Here is a 27,609-nt window from a genome sequence, read left to right as displayed (position 1 = left end):
TTTTTTTTTTCAAGGCATAGGTTTCTTAACTTATTTTAGTATAAATACATACTAAGATACAAAAAAACTTAGTATGTATGTATGAATGAGAGAGAATGAAAAGAAAAATACAAGGAGAGAAGGGGAACAAGGAAAAGAAAGGAGTGGGTTTGTGTGCACTATGCAGAGGTGGATGTATCTACAAGGTGTTTGTGTGTGTGCAGTAGCTTGATGGTAGCCCATCCTGACGTGTCATTCTCAGCTACAATCCACTCATTCTTGAGATAGGGTCTCTTGCTCTCTTTCTGGCCTGGAACTCCCTCTGCCTTCCCAACACTGGGATTCCAAAAATATATACTACCACACATGGCTCATTTTGTAAACTAAGCATTGTTTGGTTCAAACTCAGGTTCTCATATTTGCAAGGTAAGCACTTTGCCAACTGAGAAATCTCTCAGCCCTCAAATCAGTTATTTAAGCATCTTTCACTGTTCCTCCTATTAGTAAAATATAGTAATGGCTTGTTAGAAGTTATCATATTTAGAATAAGTTGTCAGAGATCGAGGTCAGTGAAGGAATACTCTGTGCACAGGCTCAGGTTTCCATGAACAGTACCTCACAGACAAATAGCATAATAGGTGTTTAACAGACAATGAATGAGAAAAAATCCATCTAACTGGAAATGTAGTTAGAGCAACATGTTTTATTTTCAAACTATATAAATTAATCACAAATATGGCATTTTGTTAATGTGTTCAATTTAGAGATATCTAAGTTTTCATGATCAGTACTTGATCATAACATAATTAGGGTAATATAACCATTCGATAGTTTGACTTAAATTCTTATGTTTCTTTATCATGCCATAATTCAATAACTACATCTATCTTTAGATTAACTTTTAATAATTCTTTTGGTCTTAAAGCAATATTGTAATGCGGGAGCTTGCACCACAGTTTCATATCCCCTGGTCAATTCCATTAGAAGCTGAAGATATTCCAATTGTACCAACTACCTCTGGAACTATGTAAGTTTCAATTATTCAGTTTTCATTCAGAAATTCCTTAGGCTTTCCACATTAGTCTGTCTTATTATTGGTAAAAAATTATTTCTGAATGACTATTGGTTACTATATATATATATTTTCATATGATTCAGCTTGAAGTTGGGGGAATGGATATGTTTTTGCAAGGATATGCTAAAGCTAAGACTATTACATTAAGATCTTGAACCATGCTTGAGCAAGTATAGAACCATGTAATGAAGCCTCTGACCATGGGTGGATGCCCCTGGGAGCATTACGCAGGTTGTAGCATCAGTCAGCTTTGTCTCTGTCTAGGTATGTCTTAGGTAAGTAAATCAGAACAGTATTGCCATAGGGTTTGATAGCATTCTGCTACGGAAAAAAATCACTCACTTTAATGTCAGATGGTGTGACTGAATAGTCACAAGTTTACAGAAATATATTACCATGTTTCAGTATTCTGAAAAGTCCTAATTGGGAGGAAAGTGTATGAGATAGATAGATAGATAGATAGATAGATAGATAGATAGATAGATAGATAGATAGATAGATAGATAATTGGGAGGAAATTGTATGAGATAGAGAGAGATAGATAGATAGATATGAGATAGATAGATAGATGGATACGTAGGTAGACAGACAAACAGTAGATATGTAGATAGACAGACAGATAGATGGAAAGTACTTAAGTATATTTTTGAGGCAGCATTTTCAAATTAATTCAACATAGACTATTTTGGCTGTTGTTAATGTCTTTCAGGGATGTGTTTAATGGTTTGTACTTTGAAAAGTTAGCTTTTCACTCTAGCATGCTGCTAAACATGTTTTTAAGTTGAATTATAATAATGCTTTTCTTAGATAGCAAGATGTAAGCATACACATACCGCAGCCATCATAGACAGTTGATTTTTGCTTTCATTTTAATGGCGTCTCTACTGATAATTCTTCAGGGCGGATGTTTAATGAACAATGAAGCTCAGGTTAGGAGTCCATGTACTATCTCCCAGGTTATGGTCATCACCTGAGGAAGAAGGAATACTGTATAAAAATGACCACCACTCTTCTCTGGCTTCTTAACCTGCTCTAGGATTTGGTCTTCTAATATTAGGTCAAAAGAAACCTTTGATGTTAGGGAATTGAGACCAGAGGGGTTTTTTGTCACTTCAGGATGGAACTTCGATGTGTCATCGCTGTGATACGACATGGGGATCGAACACCAAAACAGAAAATGAAAATGGAAGTGAGGCATCAGAAGTGAGTCTGAGGCGAACGCTCTGCTTGTGTGGGGTTTGAGACGTCTGCTAGCCTTAGCTCTTCTGAGTGATGGATCACAATAGTTTTACTTACTATTTTTTTGATCATGAAAATATTTAATCAACTGAATATGTACAAACTTATTAAAGGTGTGTTAGCATCTAAATTTTATTGTGGGTGTATCTGTAACTGTCAGTCTATCTGCCCTTCATTCATCATCATAAATATATTCTAATTATTCTTAGTTTATTGTTTTTTTACATTGTACTGTGAGAAGCAACATCTCAGCATTCCAGAAGCAAATCTGTAGAAAGGTCTCATTATTTCTGTTCAGTGTTTAATATGGAAACCTGAGCCATACAATAAATATGTATTGACACCTGATGCATTGAAAACAAACTATTTTTTTCTTAACGGGATGCTGCTTGTGTTGTGCACACATTTTCAAAGTACTATAGTAGGTATTGTTTTGATGTGCTTTAGGCCTGAGTTAAGTGATATCAGGAAAAGAGGAGCAGATGCCAAGTGCAGTGGGTACCACAAAACACATGCACTCTAGTTTCAGGGGTGAAAGCAGGAGGATCACTTGTGCCAAGCAGATAGATGCCGACTGGGAAATATGTAACAATTCTTTGCCAGGGAGACAAGGTGGAGGAAACCCAAGTTTGAATTAAAAGAAGAAACACATTTATATTCATAGATTTTATTTCCATACCTCTTATTTTATTTGGTTGACTATTTGATAGAGGGCTTTGTTTGCTGTTTTTGTTTTTTTAGTAAAATTTTACTATGTTGCCCAGGCTTACCTTGAACTCATGGTCCTCCTGGTTCAGCTTTCTGAACGCTATGATTATCAGTGTGCACAGCACGCCCAGCTTCATAGCTGTAATACTAGTGATTGCAAATGACTAACTGTCTTCTATCCTTTTATAAGGTTTTTTGATCTTTTTGAAAAGTGTGATGGATATAAATCGGGGAAGTTAAAGCTCAAGAAGCCAAAACAATTACAGGCAAGTTGTTGGGGTTTTTGTCATTGTTTGTTTGGTGTTTTTTTTAAATGTATGCTGAGTTTAATTTTTTTATGGTGAAATTATATAAAAATTGAAACTCTTTATATTAACTTGCATAGGAAGTCCTGGATATTGCAAGGCAGCTTCTTATGGAGCTGGGGCAAAATAATGACTCTGAAATTGAAGAAAACAAGTCAAAACTTGAACAACTTAAGACTGTGTTAGAGATGTGAGTACCTCTTTGGCCCTCTTCCTTACAATACAATTCTTCTGTTTGGTTTATGTGACAAAATGTACTATTATACTGAATTATTGCTTTAGTTTCCATTATTAATTTCAATGAGGAGAAAGAAAGCAGCCTTTCACTTGGACCTTCTTGAATACTTAGAATGAAGACCACATAGCTAACTGAATCTGAGATTCAGCCCTGCTTAGCTAAACAACTTTGAAGTGTCCATTCAAAAATTAATACCCGTCAGTATTGCTGTTGTGAGGTTTACGTGGGTAACCACTTCTGTTCTTGTATCTTGCAACAATACTTAAACTGTACTTTGTTTTAAAACCTTTTTCTTTTATTTTTAAGGGTTTCCTATATGCATACAATAAGTGTTACTGTAGCTGCTTCTCATCCCCTTCCAACTTCCTCCCCCAACATCTTCTTCCTGTGGTTCTTTGTTAAAGCCAACTAGTACTGATTATGTGTGTGTGGGTATGGGGCATCCACAGGAGATTGGGAGACCTATCCATGGTCATATTCTGCAGAAAGAGTGATTGTTTGTCCCCAGAAGCCGTCATCTAGCAATAGCCTCAGTAATGGTGGGTCCTGCAGAGCACCCCTACTTCTCATGTCTAAACCCCCACCCCCACACACACACCATAATTTTCTCTGGCTTCATCTTGTGCCAGCAGCCATGACTTTTGTGAGTTCATGAGTGCAGTCACCAAGCTCTGCTCAAACGACAACTTTTCCCAGAACTCCTTCCCATACCCCAGCTCACATGTGTATCTCTGCCTATCCATACAGTGTTTTCAGAATTGTCTGACTTTTACCAAACAGTTCATAAGTGATCACCTATTAGTACTGATTTGGTTTTGCTAGGTTATTTTTGAAGAACACACCAAGGCAATAGAAGAGAACTGGTTTTTATCCATATATCTTAGTTTTTCTCTAGGAATTCAGTCTATACTTCATTCATATTTTACGATCTAATTGGCATTTTATTTTTCAGGTATGGTCATTTTTCAGGAATAAACCGTAAGGTCCAATTGACCTATCTTCCTCATGGTTGTCCGAAAACATCCAGTGAGGAGGAAGGTATATCATTTTTAATTCCTATTGTAACTATGTGTGTACTGTAGTAGTAACTTTATCATTTCCTGTTCAGTAGGTTTTAGGATTGGTGTGCTGCTTAAAAAAAAAAAAACAAAAAAAAACTAAAATCAATATTTTGTTAACTATGCTTCTATCCTTTTAATAAAGAGAATTTTTGTTTTGTTTACTTTTGAGATTATGATTTAGTTGCATTTCTCCCTTCCCTCCCTCCAAATCCTCCAAAATACCTCTCCCCACTCTCCTTCAAATTCATGGCCTCTTTTTTTCACTAAATATATAAACTGTTTGGTCCATATAATGTTACTCATATGTTTTCATTTGGCGCTGGATAGCCAATTGGTGTGCTCTTCCCTGGGGAGGACCCCTCTCCACTCCCAGCTCCGCTCATTTGCCATTTAGTGCTTTGTGTAGGGTTGAGAGGCCTCCTGGGCTTCTTCATGTCTAGCTTGCTGTGTGTATATATCATCATAACACACATATTTTCAGCTTAGATGTGGATAGTCATGTAAGTGAGACTTTGAAGGTGTAGTTTCTGCAGTTACTAGGAGACACAATTTCACAGCAGACTCCCGGAGCCTCTAGCTCTTACAATCTCTTTGCCTCCTCAAGAGGCTTCTCATGTCTAAGAGAGACTTTCGATAGGTGGTCTCTGACTCTTGGTGGGAGCACCATCAGCCCAGATGAGAAAATTTCCATAAAGATATATATGTTTATTTACATGGAGTTACATGCATGATAGGTTTTGGGGAGGAGCAGTATATACAAATAGTTAATGGAGTGAGTGGCGTTTTCAGATACCCTGTGTTATTTTGCCCACCTCCCTTATTAAGGAGCCCCATTTCCCATCAGGTCTCTTGTACCCTGCTGTTCCCTGCTGTCCTCCAACCTCATTCTGTATCTACCGTCCTTCCCTCCCTATTAGGCCAACCGTCTCACATTTCCCTACACGTAATCTGAGAAAAATAGTTTTTTTTTCAATTTTAAGTAAAAAAATGAATTTTGTTATTTTTTAAACTCAGCAGGACTTCTTTTTTCTCCAGAGTTATTTCAGAAAGCTTTTTACTGATAACTTAGTAGATCCCGTTTTGTCCATTTTAGGTAGGTGATGACAGCACAGACAGGAAAAAAACTCGAAATGTATGGAAAAAAAACTCGAAATCCATTAAAAAAAACATTTGAAAGTACACAGAGCCAATGTGTTTCTGAACTATCTTAATTTTTTTTTCTAGAATTTAAATTTAAGTCCAGTATTTACCTAAATAAAGTTGGTCTCCTAATAGCATAAAATCCAGAAAGAAAACCAGGCAGACTTGGAGAAGCTCTTTCATGCATGATATTAATAATACATGCTGAGTATCCTAAAGCTCTAGACTCATTGGTACAACTTTGAATTTTTAGTATAGAACATTTGTGTTTGTGCCTGCATGTGTGCATGCACATGTGTGTGTGTGTTAGGTAGGGCTCATATGTACCTTACATGTGACTGTACATATATGTTCATGGGAAAAGTTTCCTTGTGAGGAATTTGAATTTGCTGCATCATGTAAGTTTTTCAAACTTGCTAGAGTCTTGCGACTTTCAGGTGTTTGGATCAGGTATGTTCTACTGGTTTCTCTTTGAGAATGCTTTCTTCTGAGCACAATGCTTTCTTCTGAGCTGGCACAATGCTTTCTTCTGAGCTGGCACAATGCTTTCTTCTGAGCTGCCTTTTTAAACTGATAATCAAGAGTGAGCACGTACAGTGTTAGCTTCTCAGTCTGTAAATAGACATGTAAATAGACACACCTGTTAAGAGGAGTTCACAATGTGTATTGAAAACTTAAGCTCCTGTCTTATGCTCTGACCTTAGTTCTGCTTTCAAGAGTCTTTCCCCTCAGGTAAGCAGGTGATTGGAGCAAGACTGCGCTATCATGCTGCTTCATTATACCAGCCTGTGTTGAAGTTTTGACTATCTTAAATAGAAATACAAGTTTGAATGTTTCACTTTATGTGTTTAACATTTCCAGTCATCTCTCCGTGATCAAGAACGTTAGGGGTTTATTTCTTATATCGGTGCTTATGATCAAAAATGTTCTGGGAGGGATGTAATAATAAAAATCAGGTTTTAGGCTAATGAGCCAATCTTTAGGTTAAAGATTAATACTGAGACCTGTTTAGACACTAGTTTACATGTTTTTATGCATGATAACATTTGTTTTATCACTCACATCTGTCTTAGATAACCGAAGAGAAGAGCCGTCCTTACTTTTGGTTCTAAAATGGGGAGGAGAACTGACCCCTGCGGGCAGGGTTCAGGCTGAAGAGCTGGGAAGAGCTTTTAGGTGTATGTACCCTGGAGGCCAAGGTAAGCACTACCATTTGACTATATCTGTACACTTTCCTTTACCTTGTGATACTCTTAAGCATTTGTAGAAGCACCACGAAGCAGAAATATAGCTTAAGTGATGTGAGGATTTGTTTTCAGGAGATTATGCAGGATTTCCTGGTTGTGGTTTACTCCGACTACATAGCACCTACAGACATGACCTCAAAATATATGCCTCTGATGAAGGGCGGGTCCAGATGACGGCGGCTGCTTTCGCAAAGGTACGAGCAGCTTTATAATTGTTGTAAATCCCAAATCAAGCCATTGCTGACAAAGATGAATTACAGTGTTAGTAAAGTGGATCTATGATTAGTAGCTTATGCATGGTAACATTTAGCATCTTGTAAAATGGCCTGTGATTTTGCTTATGTGTAAAACATTGACTCTTCTCTTTGTACTTAGGGTCTCTTGGCTCTAGAAGGAGAGCTTACCCCCATTCTTGTTCAGATGGTGAAAAGTGCAAACATGAACGGCCTTCTGGATAGTGACAGTGACTCTTTGAGTAGCTGTCAGCAGCGTGTGAAAGCGAGGCTTCATGAAATACTTCAGAAAGACAGAGATTTTACAGCTGAAGACTATGAGAAGGTAGGCCTCAGCACTTCTTCCCTCAGCTTGTGCTTGGCAAGGTCAGCTGGACACTTGATATTTCCATTTTCACACAGGTCATTAATAATCTTCGCCATGTTGTAAAGAGAATCACATAATAAATGTTTTGTGAGCCTGTTGAGGTTACTTTTCCTGTTGCTGTGATAGAAAACAACAAAAATAAGGAAGAAAAGGTTTGATTTGGTTCCAGCTCCTTGTGTCAGAGATGACACAGTAGCCAAGTTTGAGGCAGCTGGGCACATTCTGCAACTTCTCTCCCTTTTATGTAGTCCAGGAATGGTGATGCCCACTTCTATAATGGTTGTCTTGCCCCAAGTAACTCAGCTAAGATAGCTGCCTACAGACATGCTCAGAAACAAATCAACACAGGGACACTGGTCTCATCAAGTTGACAGGAACTATGGTCTCTGTAGCCTCTGTAGCTCTTCTCTCTCTCTCTCTGTCTCTGTCTCTGTCTCTGTCTCTGTCTCTCTCTCTCTCTCTCTCATAAGTATGTGTGTCTGTATGTGTGCATGTGTTTTTGGTGGTGTTGTTTGGGGTTCTTTTTCCTTTGTTTTTTTTTGTTTGTTTGTTTGTTTGCAGTTTGTTTGTTTGGTACCCTTTGAAAAACGTTGAAATCATTCATATCTTACAGGCTTACATCACCGACCCTGCTTGACCTGCAGAACTTACTTTGCTGTTCTTTATTTTATGGAGATTCTGTAGTTTATGATGTGATTAACTGGTTGCAGTGTAAGGCTGTTAAGATTATTGCTGGCATGAACATCCTTGCATACCTCCTGGTTCCTAGGAGACCCTGTTTCTCTTCAATGTATTCTAAGAGTGAAGATGTAAACCAGGTGTGCTCATATTCAGTATTACTGGGTAAAGTCTAACTGTTTTCCAGTTAAGACTCAAAGTCTGAAAGCTGCCATTGCTCCATACAGTCTTCACTTGGGCGATTCTCATGTTATCTGATGCTCGTTTTGGAACATAAGCCTACAATATACCTTTTCATTTCTTTCAAGTTTACTGCTCACATGTCCTTTGTCATGAGTTCTTAAATATCTTATCCTTTTTTTTCTGCTTGGTGCCTGCTTTTTTTCTTACTCGGTCACAAAGGTTCTCTTTATGTTATTTATGCTCTGTTACAGATAAAATTTTATCAATCTTGATAGAAAAATTGATTTTTTTTTCCTAGGTTATCAGATTAATATGTGAAAATCTATTTTTACCTTTATATGTACATTTAGCACTAGCTGAAGCATCTCTTCCACTTTCCCGGAACACTGTTTATATGTTTCTTCCTCTGCACTGTTTGTTGATCATTGTGTAGTAACAATGAATAAAATCTTTTTTTTTTCTTTTTTTTTTTTTTGGTTTTTCGAGACAGGGCTTCTCTGTATAGCCCTGGCTGTCCTGGAACTCACTTTGTAGACCAGGCTGGCCTTGAACTCAGAAATCCCCCTGCCTNCCTGGAACTCACTTTGTAGACCAGGCTGGCCTTGAACTCAGAAATCCCCCTGCCTCTGCCTCCCGAGTGCTGGGATTAAAGGCGTGCGCCACCACGCCCGGCTATGAATAAAATCTTATGCCTTCTATCTACACAAACTCTTTCTCTTTGTTTTTTGGCATGTCTCAAATTGCCATGTAAGCTTTACAATAAGCTTATTAAAAACATTATTGGGATTTTTATTTAGCTTGCATGAAATCCTGTTTCCATGTCTTGTACCAGTTTACATTCAGCCTTTCAACATGTAAAAATTTGATAGCACATTTATTTAGATTCCTTAAAATTTTATGATAGTCAGTATATCCTATTCCTGTTAGACTTGAGCTGAGGTAAATGGTATTTTGTTTTGTAATACTTGTCTATTAGGTTTGACTTTTTCTCTGTTTTTGTTTTTTTTTGTTGTTCTATTTTTGAAATTACCTTTTAACAAACAATGCAATTATATAGTCTTTTTTTATTTTTTACTAAGTTAATGTCATGAAAATGCTTTGCTCCTAGAATAACGTCAACTTTTTTTATATTACTTTTTTTATACGTTATTAATTTGAGCTTACAAATTATATGGTTTGAAGTTTGGCATCTATAGTCATGGATTCACCAGCCTTTCTGTCTTCACTCGTCAGTAATATGCTAGTCTGAAGGAAAAAAAAAATTAGCAAGGAGATCCTTCCCGACTTGTGGAGAAGGATTTTATACAGCTACTTCATTTCACCTCTAAGTACTGTGGAGTTACTACTAAATAATAGATAATATTAAGTAATGAGTACTACTGAGCCCTGTGGAAACTCCTTGTGTGAACTTCGTAATTAGCGAAACTAAGACTGGTTCAGCACCTGTCTGTTAGGTCTGCGTCTCTACTGTTCTGTACTGACAGGAGGTGTTCTGACTTCATCAGAGTTCTCTGTGGTGTATGTGGAGTCTGGAGTTCTGATTTACAGCATTGAACCTTCTTCCTCTTAAGCACAACTTCTCTGTCACTGATGTACATCATCAGTCCTCTGAGTCATTATGAACATTTCTGTTTCTCTGAACTTGATTGCCTTCTTAGTTTGATTCTTAGCCACATCATTAATTATAGCACACAACACTAGTGACAAATGTATGGTGACCTTGTCCTGCGCTTTACTGGATGTATCAGGTTCAGCATTCTTTTCCGTCTCTGTGGAGTGGTGACTTTCCTCCCTTTTTTTTTTTTTTTTTGAGAGGAGGATTTACTTTATTGCTTCAGCTTTCCTTTCACTTGGGAATCTCCTCCTTTAGCTCGCAGACAGAGTAGCTGTGCTTGCTGTCATAAGTCATTAGCTGGCTTAGTGGATGGTGTCTTGGGCTTTTCTGCTTATAGAATTATGCATTCTACAAGAAGGATAACTTTCCCTCTTCCCTTACCTATATGGAGCTCATGCTTTGTTTTTCTCTTACCTAATTGTTCTGGCTAAGTAAGTCTGGTAGAACTGTACTGACCATGGTAAAAATGGTGGTTGTTTCCCTCTTGTGGTCTTAGAAAAAAACTGAGCTTCCCCCTGACCAGTGTGATGTTGGCTGAGGTACTCTGACACAGCCTTTGGTATGTGAAAATAAGTGCCGCTAGTACCAAAATCAGAGAGATTTTACTGTTAAGGGATATATAGTTTTTATTATTTCCTTTTTTTCTTTTTTGAGATGATCTTATAATTATATCACTTTCCTCTCTCTTTCCTCTCCCAACCCTACCACATACCCCTCCCTGCTTGGATGCTTTTTCTTCCTCTACAGGGCTGAGTTACTGAGGCTAGTGCACTATGCTGTTTATTTTTACATATATTCACCCATCGTCACATTTGAAGGCTAACTCTCACCTGATAAAGTACTAATGGTATATAATTTTTTGATGTTCTGTTGTGCTTGGCTTGCCAGTATTTTACATTTATTTATGGCAGCACAGATCTATGATTTCCCTCTTCCCTGAGCTGCCTCCCTTTCCTCGGCCTTTCCTTCTGTGTCTGCTCTTGATCTCAGGTAAATGCTGATCTTGTGGGATGAATTTGTAATGTTTCCTTCCTTTTCATTTTTTTGTGGGATAGTTGGAGATAAATTGGTGTTAGTTTTTAAGTCTAGATAGAATTGAGCATTGACAGTTTCAAATGTTGATTGTGTAGTTTGTTTCTATATGATTTCTTTTTTACAACCAAAAATTAATAGATTTGGTAAGGTTTTCACATCTGGTCTGCATTAACCATATGAGCTACTCAATTTGAGATCTGCCCTATAAGAGACATTTTAATGATGTGATCAAGCATCAGGAATCTCTAGTACAGTGTTCTCTTTCTCTCTTATGGAATGGCACATACAGTGAGTCCCACTAGTCCAGCATGTGTTCTGCCTACCCGCATGCATGACTGTTACAGAGGTATCATGCACAGCCCTTCTCTGTGTGATGACCATACACATTACTGTTAGTTCAGAGTTTTAATTGTGCCTACCATACCTGTGGGCAGGTCATTCTGGTATTGTTTTAGATCAGCTTCACAAATACATCTTTCTTGGCCAACAAGTTGATTAATTTATGGTCTGTAGTTTGTTGCTTGGCTTCGTTCCTTTTGATGCACCCTTTCTGTTTTGAATCCTACATACAAGCTATTTACCATTTTTTACCTTTGTGAATCCCAGATTTCATTTTGAACCTGGTGCTCTCAGTTCAACAATATTAGATTTCTTCCCAACATTTTTGTAGAATCAACAAACTTCTCTAATACAAACAAAGCTGTCTTTTAACATCAGGTTCATGTTCTTGATCCTTGGCCGTTTTGTTTTTCTTTTATAATTCTTTGTGACCTTGATGTCTCTTAGATGCTTTAAAGAATAAAATTTGCTATTCTCCCTGAAGTTTCACTACCTCCAGCAGTAACATTGGTCCAAAATACCAAATTCACTATAACTGGAAGTACATTCCTCTTTGCATTTTGTTGTATTTGTAGAAACTGTTGTATTTGTTGTACTTCATCTTGCTACATATCTTGCCAATGTAAGTTTTAAAAGTTCAGTGTATAATCTGAACCATTAATAGCTCTTGTTGAATAGGAAAACCTCATTAACAAAGTATAATAGATAGTGGTTGACAGTTTGAGTTCTGCAACCAGCCTTCCTGTGATTGAGTCCTCTTCCTTCAAAGGTTAGGTACTTCACCTTCTTTAGGTAATCTAATTGTAGTTAAAGTTTAATGTTGTTTTAACATAAATGCCTGAGACTTTCACATCCCTGTTGATAGTATTACTGTATGTTAAATATCTTAATGCATAGAATATAATTATTTTCCCAGCTATGGAAAATTTTGTGTTTGTCCTTTTAGATAATGGATATTACCCGAAATAAAACACTTATCCTGTTCATTTGTAGCTTACTCCATCTGGAAGCATTTCTGTTATCAAATCAATGCATTTGATTAAAAATCCAGTGAAAACCTGTGACAAAGTGTATTCCTTGATTCAAAGTTTGACTTCCCAAATCAGACATCGGATGGAAGATCCCAAATCAGCTGGTAAATATTTTTTTCTCAGAATTTAGAAGAGAAGTTTCTGTCATTTTTGTTAAACATGTTAAATAAAGTATATGAATCTTATGATATCAAGCCTTGCTTTGAAATATGAGTATAAATAGTATGAGTTAGGTATTTATTCAGCAAGAAGTAAGAGCTAGGTTATGGCCATTTATCCATGACTGTAAGAAAAAGACAGTAGCATCTTACTTGATCATTGAGTATGTAGCATTTCCAGATAGATAAGCAGAAGATAGGCAGCATACAAAGAAGTAGAAAACGTTGGCTCCAAGCTTAGTTTGAAATCGATGGTTGACATCTTAGATTTCTTGGTGATAAAAATGAGTCATTTGAATTCTTTAATATCTAAGAGTTACTTTCTGCAAAAGATAGTCTTGTTTGGTTACAGGAATTTAGGAAAGTAAAGGATTTAAATTTTTGCATAGAAAGCATTTTAATTGAGTGTTTTGCCGTACTTCTTGGTGTTTTCCTTTTCATTGTTATCAAAATCTGTCATATATGGAAAAGGTCTCATAAATATCAGACTTCCAATCCAAATACTTGTGCTAAGTACTTATCCAAGCCTAAAACCATCTAATTACTAATGATTCACGCAGATAGTAGTACTTCCTAGTTTCTTAGAGCTTTACTTTTTTCTCTTTAAAGGTTTTTACTTATAGGAAGCCAGTTATGGAGTCACTGTAATGACAGCAACAGAGGCTGAGCCAGAAAAATAGGGACTTCTAGTCCAGGGAGAGCTACAGTACAATACAAGTAAATTTCAGATCTATTCCTATTCAGATTGTTAAGCTGGATATACTAACAAATGTCTATTGTTTTAGATATTCAGCTTTACCATAGTGAGACCCTGGAACTTATGCTGCGTAGATGGTCCAAGTTGGAGAAGGATTTTAAAACAAAGAATGGAAGATATGATATTAGCAAGATCCCCGACATATATGACTGCATCAAATACGACGTTCAACATAATGGTTCCTTGAAATTAGAAAATACAATGGAACTATATAGGCTTTCAAAGGCATTAGCAGATATTGTCATCCCTCAGGTAAATTACCCTTGGCAGTTAATTTCCTTATACTATTATGTAAAAAGCACTTTCAAAGTACTCACTATTAGATATTTTGCAAGATCCTAGAAATACCCCTTAACTTTTATATTAAGTAAATTTGAATTATTATAAGTGTTTTATTGGTAATATTTGTCTCATTGATTACCTAGCCATCTGATGATATTGCTTTTTAAAAGTAGGCTTTACTTATTAAAGCATTTTTAGTTTTACAGGAAAATTAAGTAGAAGATATAAAGAGTACCCATATGACTTCTGTCCATACACAAATGGAGCTTGCTTTCTTCTTCCTCCATGAAGTTACCCCACTGAAGTAGCATATTTATTAAAGCCATGCTGACATATCATGGTCACACAGAGTTCACAGTTTATGTTAGGATTTATGCTAGTGTTGTATATTCCATGAATTTTTTTTTTAAAGCCAGGTTTATTATAATATGTGTGTTACAGACTAGTTTTGGTGATGTAAGGATGTGATTTTTTTTTTTTTTAGTTGAATAATAATACGCTGACAAACAAGGCAAAGCAGTATGAAATAAATGAATTAGCAACTTTTTATTGCACATAACTTGTGTTCTTGGCCACACTGTGCTGGGGAAGTGTGTGGGAAGGGAAAGAAATCATTAATTGTGGCCCTATGTAAGTATTTTCACAGGCTGGCATAGAGCTCAGGGGTAATAGCTTCCCTAAGCTGCATAGGCTTTTGGGTCCATCTCTGAAAGACCCATTCAGCAAAAAAGCAGACAAACCAAATAGTCTTTTTACTTTATGTATAAATATTTTGAAAGTACTTAGAGATCAGGATAAGTAATTCTTTCGAGAGATATTGATCTTCTCATTATCATAGAATAAGAGTAAAGTTATAACCAGATTTTGCATAACTGAATGTAAGTTTATAGAGACTAAATTAATGAAGGATCAAATGAGGAAGCCCATTGATGCAAAGGTTATGATTATGATAGAAGAATTAAGTTCCAGGTGCTGTTTTAGGATCTTTTTCCCTAATGTAGCTACTTTAAAATGACTTGGCTATTTGAAGCAGAAGCTAGAATGGATACGAGATTCCAGTTTCCCTGAAATACTTGAATAGGATAAAGGTTATGAGGAATAATTCAGTTTGCCTTGTTTGTAAGTGCACATATAAAGAATTGTTCAAAGAATACCAGTATTTCTTTCCTGATAGTCAAAGTGTAAATGAATGAGACATTGTAAAGTGAACCTCAGCCAGGTACACCCTCTGTAGATGCTGTGTACATTTGTGCTCTTCATCACAGAGGAATAGCTGTATGTTTATTTCATCAGAAATATATGCTAAAGATGAAGATTATTTAAAGTTTTTGAAACTTATAAATGTAAAATTGAGCACTCTATTCTAGATAGTGGCTCATATGCATTTTTTGAGAATAGACTTGCAATGCATATACATGTATCACTTAATGGTCTCATGTACATATAAATGCTTTATATGATAGTACAGTCTGCATTATTGTTTTACTTAAATTTTACCTCTTTCTGTTAAATATACAAAATATTTTAAGGTTGAGGATTAAAATTATTTTCTAAGAGTTGGACCAAAAAAGAATACTCAGGTGTTAATGGAATTTGAAGATAATCTGACATTTATTTAGTTGTTTTTTATTTCACTTGTATGAGTGTCTTGCCTGTGTGTATATGTGTGCATGCAGTGTTCCAGAAGAGGGTATCAGATCCTTTGGAACTAGAGTTTCACACAGTTATTAGCTACTGTGTGGGTGCTGGGAATTGAATGCAGGTCCTCTGGAAGAATAGGCAGCAGTGCACTTCACCACTGAGCCAGCTCTTCATCCCCAATAATGTGATCCTGCACTGTGTAACTACTTCAGTATCTTCCTCATGCAGCTGAAGAAACTTCTCATCATAGTCTAGTAGTTTAGATTATAGTAAGTTCTGGTGTTGGTGTTGTTAACTATGGATTATGAAATGGGGTTCCTAAGATAAAACTTGCCATTGAGATTCTAGTGGCGATCTTGTGGACACTTTGTGGTGATCACAGGACAGCTTTAAGTAGGCTCATGTGGTGTCTTAATTGGCTCTCTTTGTAGCAGAAAGCTAACGATTATTTTACTTAATTTCAACAAAAGGATGGCAACTGAACAGAAATTTAACTGTCTTGAAAAAGAAAGTATAAATAGCATGCACATACAGAGTAGACATCTATATCATAGTTGTAAATCTAGAAAACAGAGACAGAATAGTTGCTCTAACTTTGCAACTAATAGAAAAGTATGTTAGTGTTTGGAATTTTCAGTCTTCTTTCCTTAAATTCACATGCATGTATTTTTCTGACAAGTGCATGTACATATGTATATTTACATATGTATATTTGCATTTATTTATAATTCCAACTGGACATAGTACTACTGGCATATCCAGCAATGCCTCTCCTGGGCATATACCCAGAAGATGTTCCAACTAGTAATAAGGACACATGCTCCACTATGTTCATAGCAGTCCTATTTATAATAGCCAGAAGCTGGAAAGAACCCAGATGTCCCTCAACAGAGGAATGGATTCAGAAAATGTGGTACATTTACTCAATGGAGTACTACTCAGCTATTAAAAACAATGAATTTATGAAATTCTTAGGCAAATGGATATATCTGGAGAATATCATCCTGAGTGAGGTAACCCAATCACACAAAAGATATGCATTCACTGATAAGTGGATATTAGCCCAGAAACCTAGAATACCCAAGATACAATTTGCAAAACACAAGAAAATTAAGAAGAAGGAAGATCAACATGTGGATACTTCATTCCTCCCTAAAATAGGGAATAAAATACCCATGGAAGAAGTTGCAGAGACAAAGTTTGGAGCTAAGATGAAAGGATGGACTATCCAGAGACTACCCCATCCNGGGGTCCATCCCATNATCAGCCACCAAACNCAGANACTATTGCANATNCNAGCAAGATTNTGCTGAANGGACCCTGATATAGCNGNCTCTTGTGAGGCTATGCCAGTGCCTGGCAAACACAGAAGTGGATGCTCACAGTCATCTATAGGATGGAACACAGGGCTCCCAATGGATGAGCTAGAGAAATTACCCAAGGAGCTGAAGGGGGGTGCAACCCTATAGGTGGAACAACAATATGAACTAATCAGTATCCTCCAGAGCTCGTGTCTCTAGCTGTATATGTAGCAGAAGATGACCTAGTTGGCCATCATTGGGAAGAGAGGCCCCCTTGGTCTTGCAAACTTTATATGCCCCATACAGGGGAATGCCAGGGCCAAGAAGTGGGAGTGGGTGGGTAGGGGAACAGGGCGGGGGGAGGGTTTAAGGGACTTTTGGGATAGCATTTGAAATGTAAATGAAGAAAATATCTAATAAAATAATTTTTTAAAAAAGAAAGAAAAGCATACTGTTATACTACCTGATTTTCTTTTTTATTTAGCACATATTTAGCATATGTGGAACTTCTTTCCACATCAGTGAAGCTGTCTTGTCTAACTATCAATAATCAACATCGGCATTATTAGTTATTCTGATTAGATTATTGGTAACTTATTTGAAAAACTAGTTTCTAGCCAGGCATTGGTGGCACATGTCTTTAATCCCAGCACTTGGGAGGCAGAGGCAGGCAGATTTCTGAGTTCAAGGCCAGCTTGGTCTACAGAGGGAGTTCCAGGACAGCCAGGGCTATACAGAGAAACACTGTCTTGAAAAACAAAACAAAACAAAAAAACAAAAAAAGAAAAGGAAAAAAAAAGAAAAACTAATTTCTTTTACTATCTTTTTATGTATTTAACATTCCTATGATTCCAGAGCTCTATTTTTGTTTTTTGTTTTTTTTTTTTTTACTAAGGTCAGCAGTGTATGAAATTTTCTATTTACTTATTACTTGCTGAATCAAATTTCAGAAAGACTGTCTCTTATTATTTTTTATTTCAACATTTTTCTTTTATTTGCTTATTCATTTTTGTATACATACCTTTCTGTAACTAGTTTATACTTAATCTGGGTTAACAAGATTTAGTGACTGAATTTAGGAAACTTTTACTTTAAGTCTTTTCTTAGTCTGCAGATATGATAGCGTGAAACCCTGACTAAAAACAACTTGGGGAGGAAAGGATTTGTCTGGTCCATTGAAGGAAGCCATATTGCAATGACCTTGTTTTCTCAACATTTTACATTGTATTAATTCTTTATAAACCTAATTAACTCACAGTTATTATAGTTGTCAATTTTTTATTATTATTTTGCTTATAGCTAATTAAAAACTTTAAGAATGTTAGACAAAGGCTTTCTTTTCTTAATGTTTCTTTTTTCCCCGAGACTGGGTCTCGTGTTGTGGTCTTAGTTGGTCCAGCCTAGCCTCAAACTCAACAGAGATCTGCCACCTGCCTCTGCCTCCCAAGTGCTGGGATTAAAGACATACACTACCACAACTAGCTAGCCAAAAGTCTTTTCGAAAACTCTGTTAGGCTTTTTGAACATTGATGTTAGAATGATTTTGGTTGCACTTCTTTCCTTTTAATGGTAATTACCTTTGTGTTTGCTTTAAAAGTTTCAGACCTCCGGTTTGTGTCTTTCGTATTTTAATTGTTTTGATAAAAAGGAGGACTAGTCATAGAGCTTGCGTTAATACATACCCCTTTCAGTAGCCAGCAGCCTTTCAGTCCCTCCATTCCCTTCTTCCAGTTACATGCACAGACTTGAAAAGAAATATACTTGGAGTTGCCAAAAATGAAAACTAAAAGTTGCCTACTTTTAAAAGCCTTTATGTAATATTTGCACCTCATAATAATTCTTCACTTCAGGAGTGTATTTGCTAACACCACTTATTATAGCTTTTTTTCCTAACTTGACTTTTTTTCTGCTTAGGAATATGGTATAACTAAAGCTGAAAAACTGGAGATTGCCAAAGGCTACTGTACTCCACTAGTTAGAAAAATCCGATCAGATCTTCAGAGGACACAAGATGATGACACTGTCAATAAACTCCATCCTGTGTAAGAGACTGTCACAGCTGTTTGCATTTATACACACCTAGTTTTGTGTATTTTACTTCTAAAGTACTTCCTGGTTTTATGTAGAAATCAAGAGTGTGTCACTTGATAAATTATATAATCTAGATATTCCTATTAACTAGTCCTCTTAGGGTGTGGCGGCAGGGGGAAAGGTTGAGACTTAAGCATGCCATAGGCATACTCTCTGTCATGACCTACATCCCTGAGATGACCTACATCTATGAGATAGTGCTTCTTTCTGTCTGTTGTGCAAGCTGACCTCATATCACAATCTAGCCTTTACCCACGTTCACTATCCCTGTGCCAAGCTCAAGCAAGGTTTTGTTTGGTGCCTGTATGAGAAAGGGGGAAGGAAGATATCTTTTATCAGTTATCTGTCCTAACCACTGTGAACCCCACTGGGCAGCATTATTTCCTTTGAGTATCTCTGTTAATGCTACTAGAGGAACTAAGTTCATCTCTTTCTAGTGAAGTTAAGTAATGCTGTTTTATGTTTTCTTTGTGTTTGAGGGAGGGTTTTGTGTGTATTTTGTTTACTTGTATGTTTGTTTTTTCTTTCTGGGTTTTTTTTTTTAAAGATGTATTTATTTTATGTATATGAGCACACTGTAGCTGTTTTCAGACACACCAGAAGAAGGCATTGGATCCCCATTACAGATGGTTGTGAGCCACCATGTGGGTGCTGGGAATTGAACTCAGGACCTCTAGAAGAGCAGTCAGTGCTCTTAACCACTGAGCCATCATCTCATCTCTCCAGCCCTGGGTTTTTTGTTTGTTTGGTTTGGTTTTTTTTTTTTGTTTGTTTTGCTATGTTTTTTTTACTATTCTCAGAGGGCTTAGTTTGTTTTAGTTAGAAGAGAATCTATCAGAGACTCTCAGTTGCAGAATGATAGATTGATTTATGGGGCTTTTCTTCTAATAAGATTGAATTCCATTTTATAAAAATGTTCCCATGTTTGGTATGTTTTTAATTATGTGGTTATATTTTCACACCCTTTGCTTCTAACTTTAGGTATTCTAGAGGTGTTTTGTCTCCTGAGCGGCATGTCCGCACCAGATTATATTTTACCAGTGAGAGTCATGTGCATTCTTTACTATCCATTCTTCGCTATGGCGCCTTATGCGATGTAAGTTCGGGTTATTTCCATGTAACTGACAGCAATGGGAGTGGGGCTTGTTGGGAAATTCACTATCCAAACCGTAGGACTGACTGTGAGGGTTGGAAAGTAATGCACCTGAACCCTTTACGATTCTCGGTGGGAAAATGAGTAGGAATGAATAATGCAAAAATTGACATTTTAAAAGATTTATTATGGAAATAAAATTATTAAAATCATCTGGGGGCTTTAACAACACTAAATTATGTTTCAGAACATATTCTAGGTATTGATTTTATGTGTTCATGGGGGCAGACCTAGAAAGATTTCTAATTGCAATCTTGACATTGTGTGGTATTCTTAATACAGTACCACAAAGCCCTAACTCATTTCACCCGAAGAAATTCATATTCTTTAATTTAAACTCATCATTTCCATTGATTGACACCTAAAATGCAATGCTAGTTGTTTCCCTCAATCAGTTTTGAAAAGAGCAGACCTTTGAAATCTTGTTTTGTTTTGTTTTGTTGGTTTTTTTCAAGACAGGGTTTCTCTGTGTAGTCCTGGCTGTCCTGGAACTCACTCTGTAGACCAGGCTAGCCTCGAACTCAGAAATTCACCCGCCTCTGCCTCCCAAGTACTGGGATTAAAGGTGTGTGCCATCACCACGCCTGGCAACCTTTGCAAATCTTACCTCCCCAATGTGCACACATGCAAATGTGATTTCTTACTCTGCAACTTCCAACGCCTTAAGTTTAAGATAAATCTTTTCTGAAGTAAAAAGGAAGTATATACTGAATTTAAAAATAGACCAGTCACTATATAGTTTCATATTTCTATTCTTGTAGAGTAGAAGACATTCTAAGCTAAAGTTCTTTCTATTATTTACCCTCATTATATACTGAAACACTGGTGGATTTTTACATATTTGTTAATGCTTGTTATACATGGACAATGAAGAATCCGTTCTTGTGATGTTCCAGTTACTATAGACCTTGCTGGCTTTACCTCGTGCTTACAATAGTTTCTGTTTTTTTTTTTGTTTTGTTTTGTTTTTTTAAAGTAGCGCTTTCTGTCTTAGATGTTCTCATTCCCTTATAATTCCTTTCATCACTGGTGCCCTGATTACACGTGTGAAGATGACTGATTTTTCTAAAGCCACATCTAATGATGAGGGATATGATAAGATCAATTCGATTTTTGTATGTCTCGTTATATTGATTATTTTAGAATCAGTATAGTAGTGTTAAACAATGGTATTTTTTGATAGACATATGCTACAGAGAGAAGCAGTAATCTTTGAAGATAACATTCTGTGCCATGAGGCATAGTACTCTGCTAAGCACTTTCAGATTTTTAAGATTCAAAAGCTATTCTTACCCTGAGAATTCAATGGCACGTGTTATATTTCAAGAGTTTTTTTTTTTTCTATATCTTGTAAATTGTCTTGACAAAACTTAGAAGTATTGTCATATGTGGTAAACATTGCAAATATTTTTTTCTATTCACCTGATGTATGTGCTATCACTTACATTAAGTAAGCTGTCATGATGGTAATAAAGTGACTTCCATGTGCAACGGTATGAAGAATACTTACCAGAGACCCTTTGTTCAGGAATCAAAGGATGAGCAGTGGAAACGAGCGATGGATTACCTAAACGTTGTCAATGAACTCAACTACATGACACAGATTGTTATCATGCTCTATGAGGATCCCAACAAGGTAACAGGGCTCTTGGTTTGAACATGTGACCGGAGGTAAACAAACACTTGAATTCCTCACTAGAGACATGTTCTTCCATGTATTGCAGGACCTTTCCTCAGAGGAACGCTTTCATGTTGAGTTACACTTTAGTCCTGGAGCCAAAGGCTGTGAAGAAGATAAGAATTTGCCATCTGGCTATGGGTATAGGCCAGCATCCAGGGAGGTAATGCAGACGTTTGATGCATAGCTACTGCGCTTCAGATTTTTATGCTGTATCCACAAGCTTTTTCATTACTCTATAAATCATTTCCATGTCAAGTAGTAGGAAAAGAGGTTTTACCATTTAACAGTATACTCTGATGAACCTGGGGCTGGCTCAGCACTCAAGCATTGACTGTTCTTGTCAGTCAGACCCAGTGTTATAAGTGACCTGTTGAGAATGCAGGTACAATTCCCAGTGCGCTGATGCTCACAACAGTCTAGAGCTCCTGTTTCAGGCCCTCTGCTGGCCTCTGTGAGCACCAAGCACATAACATGGTACACAGACATGCATGCGGGCAAAACATATAACAAATTACACATAAAATAAGAATAAATGAATCTTTAAAATTTTTAAATATATATTATACCAGAGTAAATAACATGTTGATGTCTTTTACAAAATTTCAGAGTTTGATCTCTTTAGATTGTTTGGATTTTAAGCTGTGTTTAGAATGTGTAAGTATAGTTGTTTCGGTTCTTTTGTCTGTTGAGTACTTACTTTATACTGAGCCCAGCACTTAGCATGGCTTCTGTTTTCACCGGTACTGTATTTAGGACTAAGTGCTTTCTGGAACATGTTTTAGAAAACTAGCATTATTAATTTCTGATTTTTCTATTATTAAATTTTGTTGTTTGGGAAGCTGCATGTATAATTTTTTAAAATTATTTTAGTAGATATTTTCTTCATTGACATTTCAAATGCTATCCCAAAAGTCCCCTATACCCTCCCCCGCCCTGCTCCCCTACCCACTCACTCCCACTTCTTGGCCGTGGTCTTCCCCTGTATCGGGCATATAAAGTTTGCAAGACCAAGGGGCCTCTCTTTCCAATGATGGCCTACTAGGCCATCTTCTGCTACATATGAAGCTAGAGACACGAGCTCTGGGGTTACTGATTAGTTCATATTGCATGTATAATTTTTAAAACTTATTTAGTAATATTCTAATTATATGATCAACTTATTGAATATATAATTTAGAGTTTACTTGTCTGATATTTTTTAGGTTATTTGTATTTTGGCTTTATTTAAATTTTAAAATTGAGGATCTATAGTTGTCATTATTCTTGAATTATCTTTTTATTTTTTATAAAATGTATGATGGTGCTTTTATTTTTTTACCAGTACCTTTTCTTATCTATATTTGCTTATTTAATGAGCCCTAGAAAGAAGTTTTGACATCCTCCTGTTTTCAGGAAGCAGCAGGCTCTCATGTGGCGTCGTCTGTATACCTGCTCTCGTGCTTTGTTTCTGTCCGGCTCCTTTTTCGTCCAGTCCACATCTAGACCATCCATTTTGAAGTTTGCCTTTGTTGGTGTTTGCACATGGAGCTGCATTACATGGACATATTTTATTAGTCGGTTCACTTTTTTCTTTGGTTTCTATATTTGAGGCATATGGTCTAATTCCAACCTCACAGAAAATGCACTGGGCTTTCCCTAGTAGCCACTGCCTTAATGGCATTGTCAGAGAATGTATTGAGTATGCTTTATCTTCAATGTATTAGGATCTGCCTTATTGTCCTGTGCATTTGTTTTTCATTCATTCTCTTGGTCTCTGTTAAATACAAGTCTTAAGTATAAGTCAGGCAAAACTTATTAGCAGTGTTGCTTGGGTGGTTTATATCCCCTTTTGGTCTGATTGTTTTTCCTGCTACTTACTGTGCAAAAGCATCTCACCAAGATTATGAAGTATTCTGACAGTTTTCATTAATTTTGTCAGACTTCTAAGCAGTAAGAATTTTGATTTTGTTGTTGCTGTTGTTGTTGTTGTATGTGTGGGTTTTTCGAGACAGGGTTTCTCTGTGTAGTCCTGGCTGTCCTGGAACTCACTTTGTAGACCAGGCTGGCCTCGAACTCAGAAATCCACGTGCCTCTGCCTCCCAAGTGCTGGGATTAAAGACTTGCGCCACCATGCCTGGCTGTTGTTTTTAATCTATATATCTTTTAAACTCTTTGAGATGGAGTCTTCACTATGTTGCTCTACCTGGCCTGAACTTCCCCATGTAGATCAGGCTAGGCTCAAACTCACCAAGATCTGCCTGTCTCTGATTTTGCTTCCCAGTACTAGGATTAAAAGCCTGTGCCACTACACCGTATCCATTTTCTGGTTTGTTTGTTTGTTTTAATTAAAAATATAGTTGTATCATTTCCAACTCCCTTTCTCCACTTCAACCCCTCCCATGTCCCATCTCTCCAGCCCCTCCCATCTCCCCAGCCCCTCCTATCTCCCATCTCCCCAGCCTCTCCCATGTTCCCCACCTTCTCTCAAATTCATGTCCTTTTCTTATTACTATTGTTACAAATATATATATATATACCTATACCTGCACTAGGCCTCCAGCCACTGCCTTCCACCCATCTGTCTGTCACAGAGGTGGAGCCAACACCTCCCACCAGGAGTCTGAAGGAGTGGGTGCAATGTGGGCCACATTCTCCAGCCCCAGGCGAGCTCTCCTGGATGGCTGGTCACCCTATGCCCGCTGCATCCTTCACCCTGCCTTTTATTTAAGCCCCCAAAGGTGCCCTCCTGCCCTGGAAAGCCCACCTGGACAGATTCTCCAATTCAGACTTCTCTGTGTGCTTCAGGAACCGGAGGTCAGCTTCCGGTCCCATCTCCCAACCAGCAGTGTACTAAGGCTGTTTCCATATCTCCTACCTTGTCCTCTAGCAGAGATAAGAACACAGGTAGCTTTGAGACTTGCTCTCCCCAGCTGGGGGTAACCTCTGCCCCTGGAGCCTTCCCTTATTCCTACAATGCCAGCCTCTCAGGTTAGATCCAGCCCTGGAGCTCACGGGGTGCCTTGGCCCTGCCCTGCACGCCTGCTTCTCTCCCTGCATCCAGGTCTATTGACCTGAAGCTGCAGCTGGCCCAAAAGGACAATAAAACCTGCCACTTTTGAAAAAAAATTCATATGTATATATGAATACATAAATATATAAATAAAACTTGAAGAGTCTGTTTTGTGCATATATGTGTGTGATCTGTTTGGTTAATCTTATTTTTTGATTTGTCATAAATATTTACTGTGATTATTGACATATTTAGGATAAATAAATGGTATTTGTGGCCTTTTATCTCTTTACTGCCTTCTCTTCCTGCCTTTTAATTCTTTCACCTTGTTGACAGGATTCTTACATTATCTTTGTAAGCAGTTAATTGATTTTTATGTGTTGTTTATGACTGACACTGTGGTTTTTGTTTTTTGTTTTTGAACACCTACTTGAGGCACTTAATAAATGTCAAAATAAATTTTAAATATTTAATTAGTTAAAAATCAACAAATTAATTAAATGATAACTAGAATAAATATTTAGACTAGCATTTTAAATAATTACCCTTGAGTACATTATCCTTACCATGGATCCTAAACTATTAGCCACGTGTTTCTTATACTCTTCTGTATATTTTAATTATTTTTCTCTCAATTTAAGATGCAACATTTCTCTGTAGTAATTTGATCAGTAGTATTTTTCAGTTTTCTGTTGAATTCTACTTAGTGGTGTTATTACAAATTGATATTAGGCTTTAGTTATTTTCAGCACCACCTTCCCTTTGTTTCTTTTTATAAGTTCTAGTTCTCAGCTGAGCCTCAGTTTTAATAACCTTTATTATAGTTTGTATTGTCAACTCGACAATGGCTCATTTGGTTTTAAGTTTGTTTAATAATTTTATATTCTAATATATAATGATGTAAATTGGTGTAAGGTATTTTAACTTGTCTATAACCTGACTATATCCAGTTCATCTAAGTTCTTGGCATATGTCTCACACTCAATAAAATATCAACGGGATAATAAAGTGATTATTTTTCATATATTCTCATACTTATTGGAAATATTTACTGTAGAGTTTAACTATTCTAAAGATTTTAAATTCAATGGTTATTTGTTAGAATTGTTCATCTGTTTGATGAACTTTGGCTAAAGACTTGCTTTATATGATTATAATTGTCGTTTCAGCCCTAACTTTTCCCCAGAATATGTATATTTCTTAAAGCAATTTGTCTCTCACAATACCTGGTATACTAAGAAGGTAGAAGATTAATAAGGAATTAAATTAATATTAATTCACTTGAGGAAAAACTTTTATATAATAACTATAGCAGCTGGTTGTTAGTTATCAGAAACATTTTATTGACATTTCGAGTTTGTTTGCTTGTGAGAGTTGACAAATTCTTTCTTGATTTTGGGGCCCTGCTGGGATTACTGGCATGTCCTGTCACCCAGCTCAGGAGAGGTGTTTTAATCTTAGTTTTAAGTGCGTCACATTCTTTCCTCACAGAATGAAGGCAAAAGGTCTCTTAGACTTGACGATGATGAGCCTCATACTTCTAAACGAGATGAAGTTGACCGGGCTGTGATGTTGTTTAAACCATTGGTGTCTGAGCCAATTCATATACACAGGAAATCCCCGCTTCCGAGGTCCAGGAAGATTACTACAAATGAGGTGAGTATCCATGGAGAGTGTCTCTTGTACAGGGCAAGTTAACCATAGTAATTCAAAAGAAAAGAAAATACAGCTTTAATTGTACAGCTAGGAATCTGAACAGTTTTAGTTATCAACACTTTTTATTTTTCAAACAAATATTTAAAAAAAAAAAAAAAAACATAGATGCTGTTAAAATCAACACAGATAAACCAGTCCTAGTATCATCTACCTGTAAGCCTAGCACTTTGGAGATAGACAGGAAGAATAGGGATTCAGACATTCAGTGTCACCCTTGACTACTTAGTGAATATGAGGACAGCTTGGATTACATTAGACTCTGCAGAAAAAAATGAGCAAACAACACGCGCACTGATACAGAGATAAGTGTTGAGACCAGAGCTCTGTGTGCAGCTCTCAGACCGGCATTGGCTGTGGCTCGGGAACAGAGAGGCTTGTCTAAGAACTTGCTGGACTTACTCACTTTTCTTTTGTCTTGTCACTTTAACTATTCTTTAGTAAGAAACTTAATTAAAAACCTAATATATCAGAAATTTTTTTTTTGTATAAAAGTAGATAAAAATCGCCAGAGATGCTTAAATGATGCCTGATACTAGTAACACTGTAGGTTTTCTTAGCCAGATTGCAGAAACCTACATAGGAATTTGAAAGCTTGATGATATAATTGAAATTTATAATGGTGTATTAAAATCTATAATTGAGTTAAACCAGTTAATGTTCAGTTAAGGAATAAGATTTAAATGACATACAAGTCGACTCGTTAGAAGGAAGCTTAGATTAGTTTTTAGTGTCTAAGTATTTTTAATACTTGGAATTACCTACTTTCTGTCATGATGTTCCTTGCATTGCTTGAGACCAGAGCTTATAAGTCTTTTCTAAATATCTTCATATGAAGTAAGAAGCTAAGCTCCCAAGAGAAAAACCAGGAACTCTTAGATCATCTATTTTTTGTTGATGTTTAAATATAAAAGGTATGTAGAATTATGTTTAACATTATCAAGCATTTGATAATAACATAAGAAACAAAAAAAATTACCACTACCCCACTTATGACAATAATACAAGTGCTGAATTACATATTGGGGGAAAACTTCAGAAAGTATATCATAACTTTATAAAAGAAATTATATGTTAATATTGCTATAATATGCTACTTCTACTTCATTCTAGAAGGTTAATTTAAAAAGAAGAGGGACTCTAGCTACTTGTGACCATTTGTTCTATTAAAACATAAACAGAAATTGAGAAATCTGAAATTTTGTCCAGATATCCTAACTTCAGGAAAACAAACAAACAAAACAGAAATTACTTAAACAAATATAGCCTAATCCACCATTTGTGTGAAAGCAGTGTTTTTGATATAGTGAGAAACAAGTAATTTTCGATCAAATTTTCAGAATTTCTCAGTTAAACCCTTTCCTGTGCTC

At 36.6% G+C, this 27,609-nt stretch overlaps 1 protein-coding gene across 12 annotated transcripts in view; it reads left to right on the top strand.

The window, feature by feature from the left end:
• Ppip5k2 (diphosphoinositol pentakisphosphate kinase 2) overlaps positions 1–27,609 on the top strand; it is a 66,159-nt gene that overhangs the window by 21,972 nt on the left and 16,578 nt on the right. For 9 of the 12 annotated variants that reach the window (XM_029539359.1, XM_021199030.2, XM_029539360.1 and 6 more), the window contains exons 10-24: positions 905–1,006; positions 2,171–2,257; positions 3,192–3,267; positions 3,387–3,496; positions 4,497–4,582; positions 6,819–6,944; positions 7,065–7,186; positions 7,368–7,550; positions 12,436–12,577; positions 13,417–13,640; positions 18,527–18,654; positions 19,685–19,799; positions 21,385–21,492; positions 21,581–21,697; positions 26,018–26,182. In XM_029539359.1, the coding sequence (XP_029395219.1) occupies positions 905–1,006; positions 2,171–2,257; positions 3,192–3,267; positions 3,387–3,496; positions 4,497–4,582; positions 6,819–6,944; positions 7,065–7,186; positions 7,368–7,550; positions 12,436–12,577; positions 13,417–13,640; positions 18,527–18,654; positions 19,685–19,799; positions 21,385–21,492; positions 21,581–21,697; positions 26,018–26,182 (1,891 nt within the window). The remainder of the gene's footprint in view (positions 1–904; positions 1,007–2,170; positions 2,258–3,191; positions 3,268–3,386; positions 3,497–4,496; positions 4,583–6,818; positions 6,945–7,064; positions 7,187–7,367; positions 7,551–12,435; positions 12,578–13,416; positions 13,641–18,526; positions 18,655–19,684; positions 19,800–21,384; positions 21,493–21,580; positions 21,698–26,017; positions 26,183–27,609) is intronic. The other 3 variants (XM_021199031.2, XM_021199029.2, XM_021199027.2) reach the window with 1 other exon arrangement.

Source organism: Mus pahari, chromosome 5, assembly GCF_900095145.1.
Source record: "Mus pahari chromosome 5, PAHARI_EIJ_v1.1, whole genome shotgun sequence".
NCBI classification, from domain to species: domain Eukaryota; kingdom Metazoa; phylum Chordata; class Mammalia; order Rodentia; family Muridae; genus Mus; species Mus pahari.
This window is presented reverse-complemented; position numbering and strand designations above follow the sequence as displayed.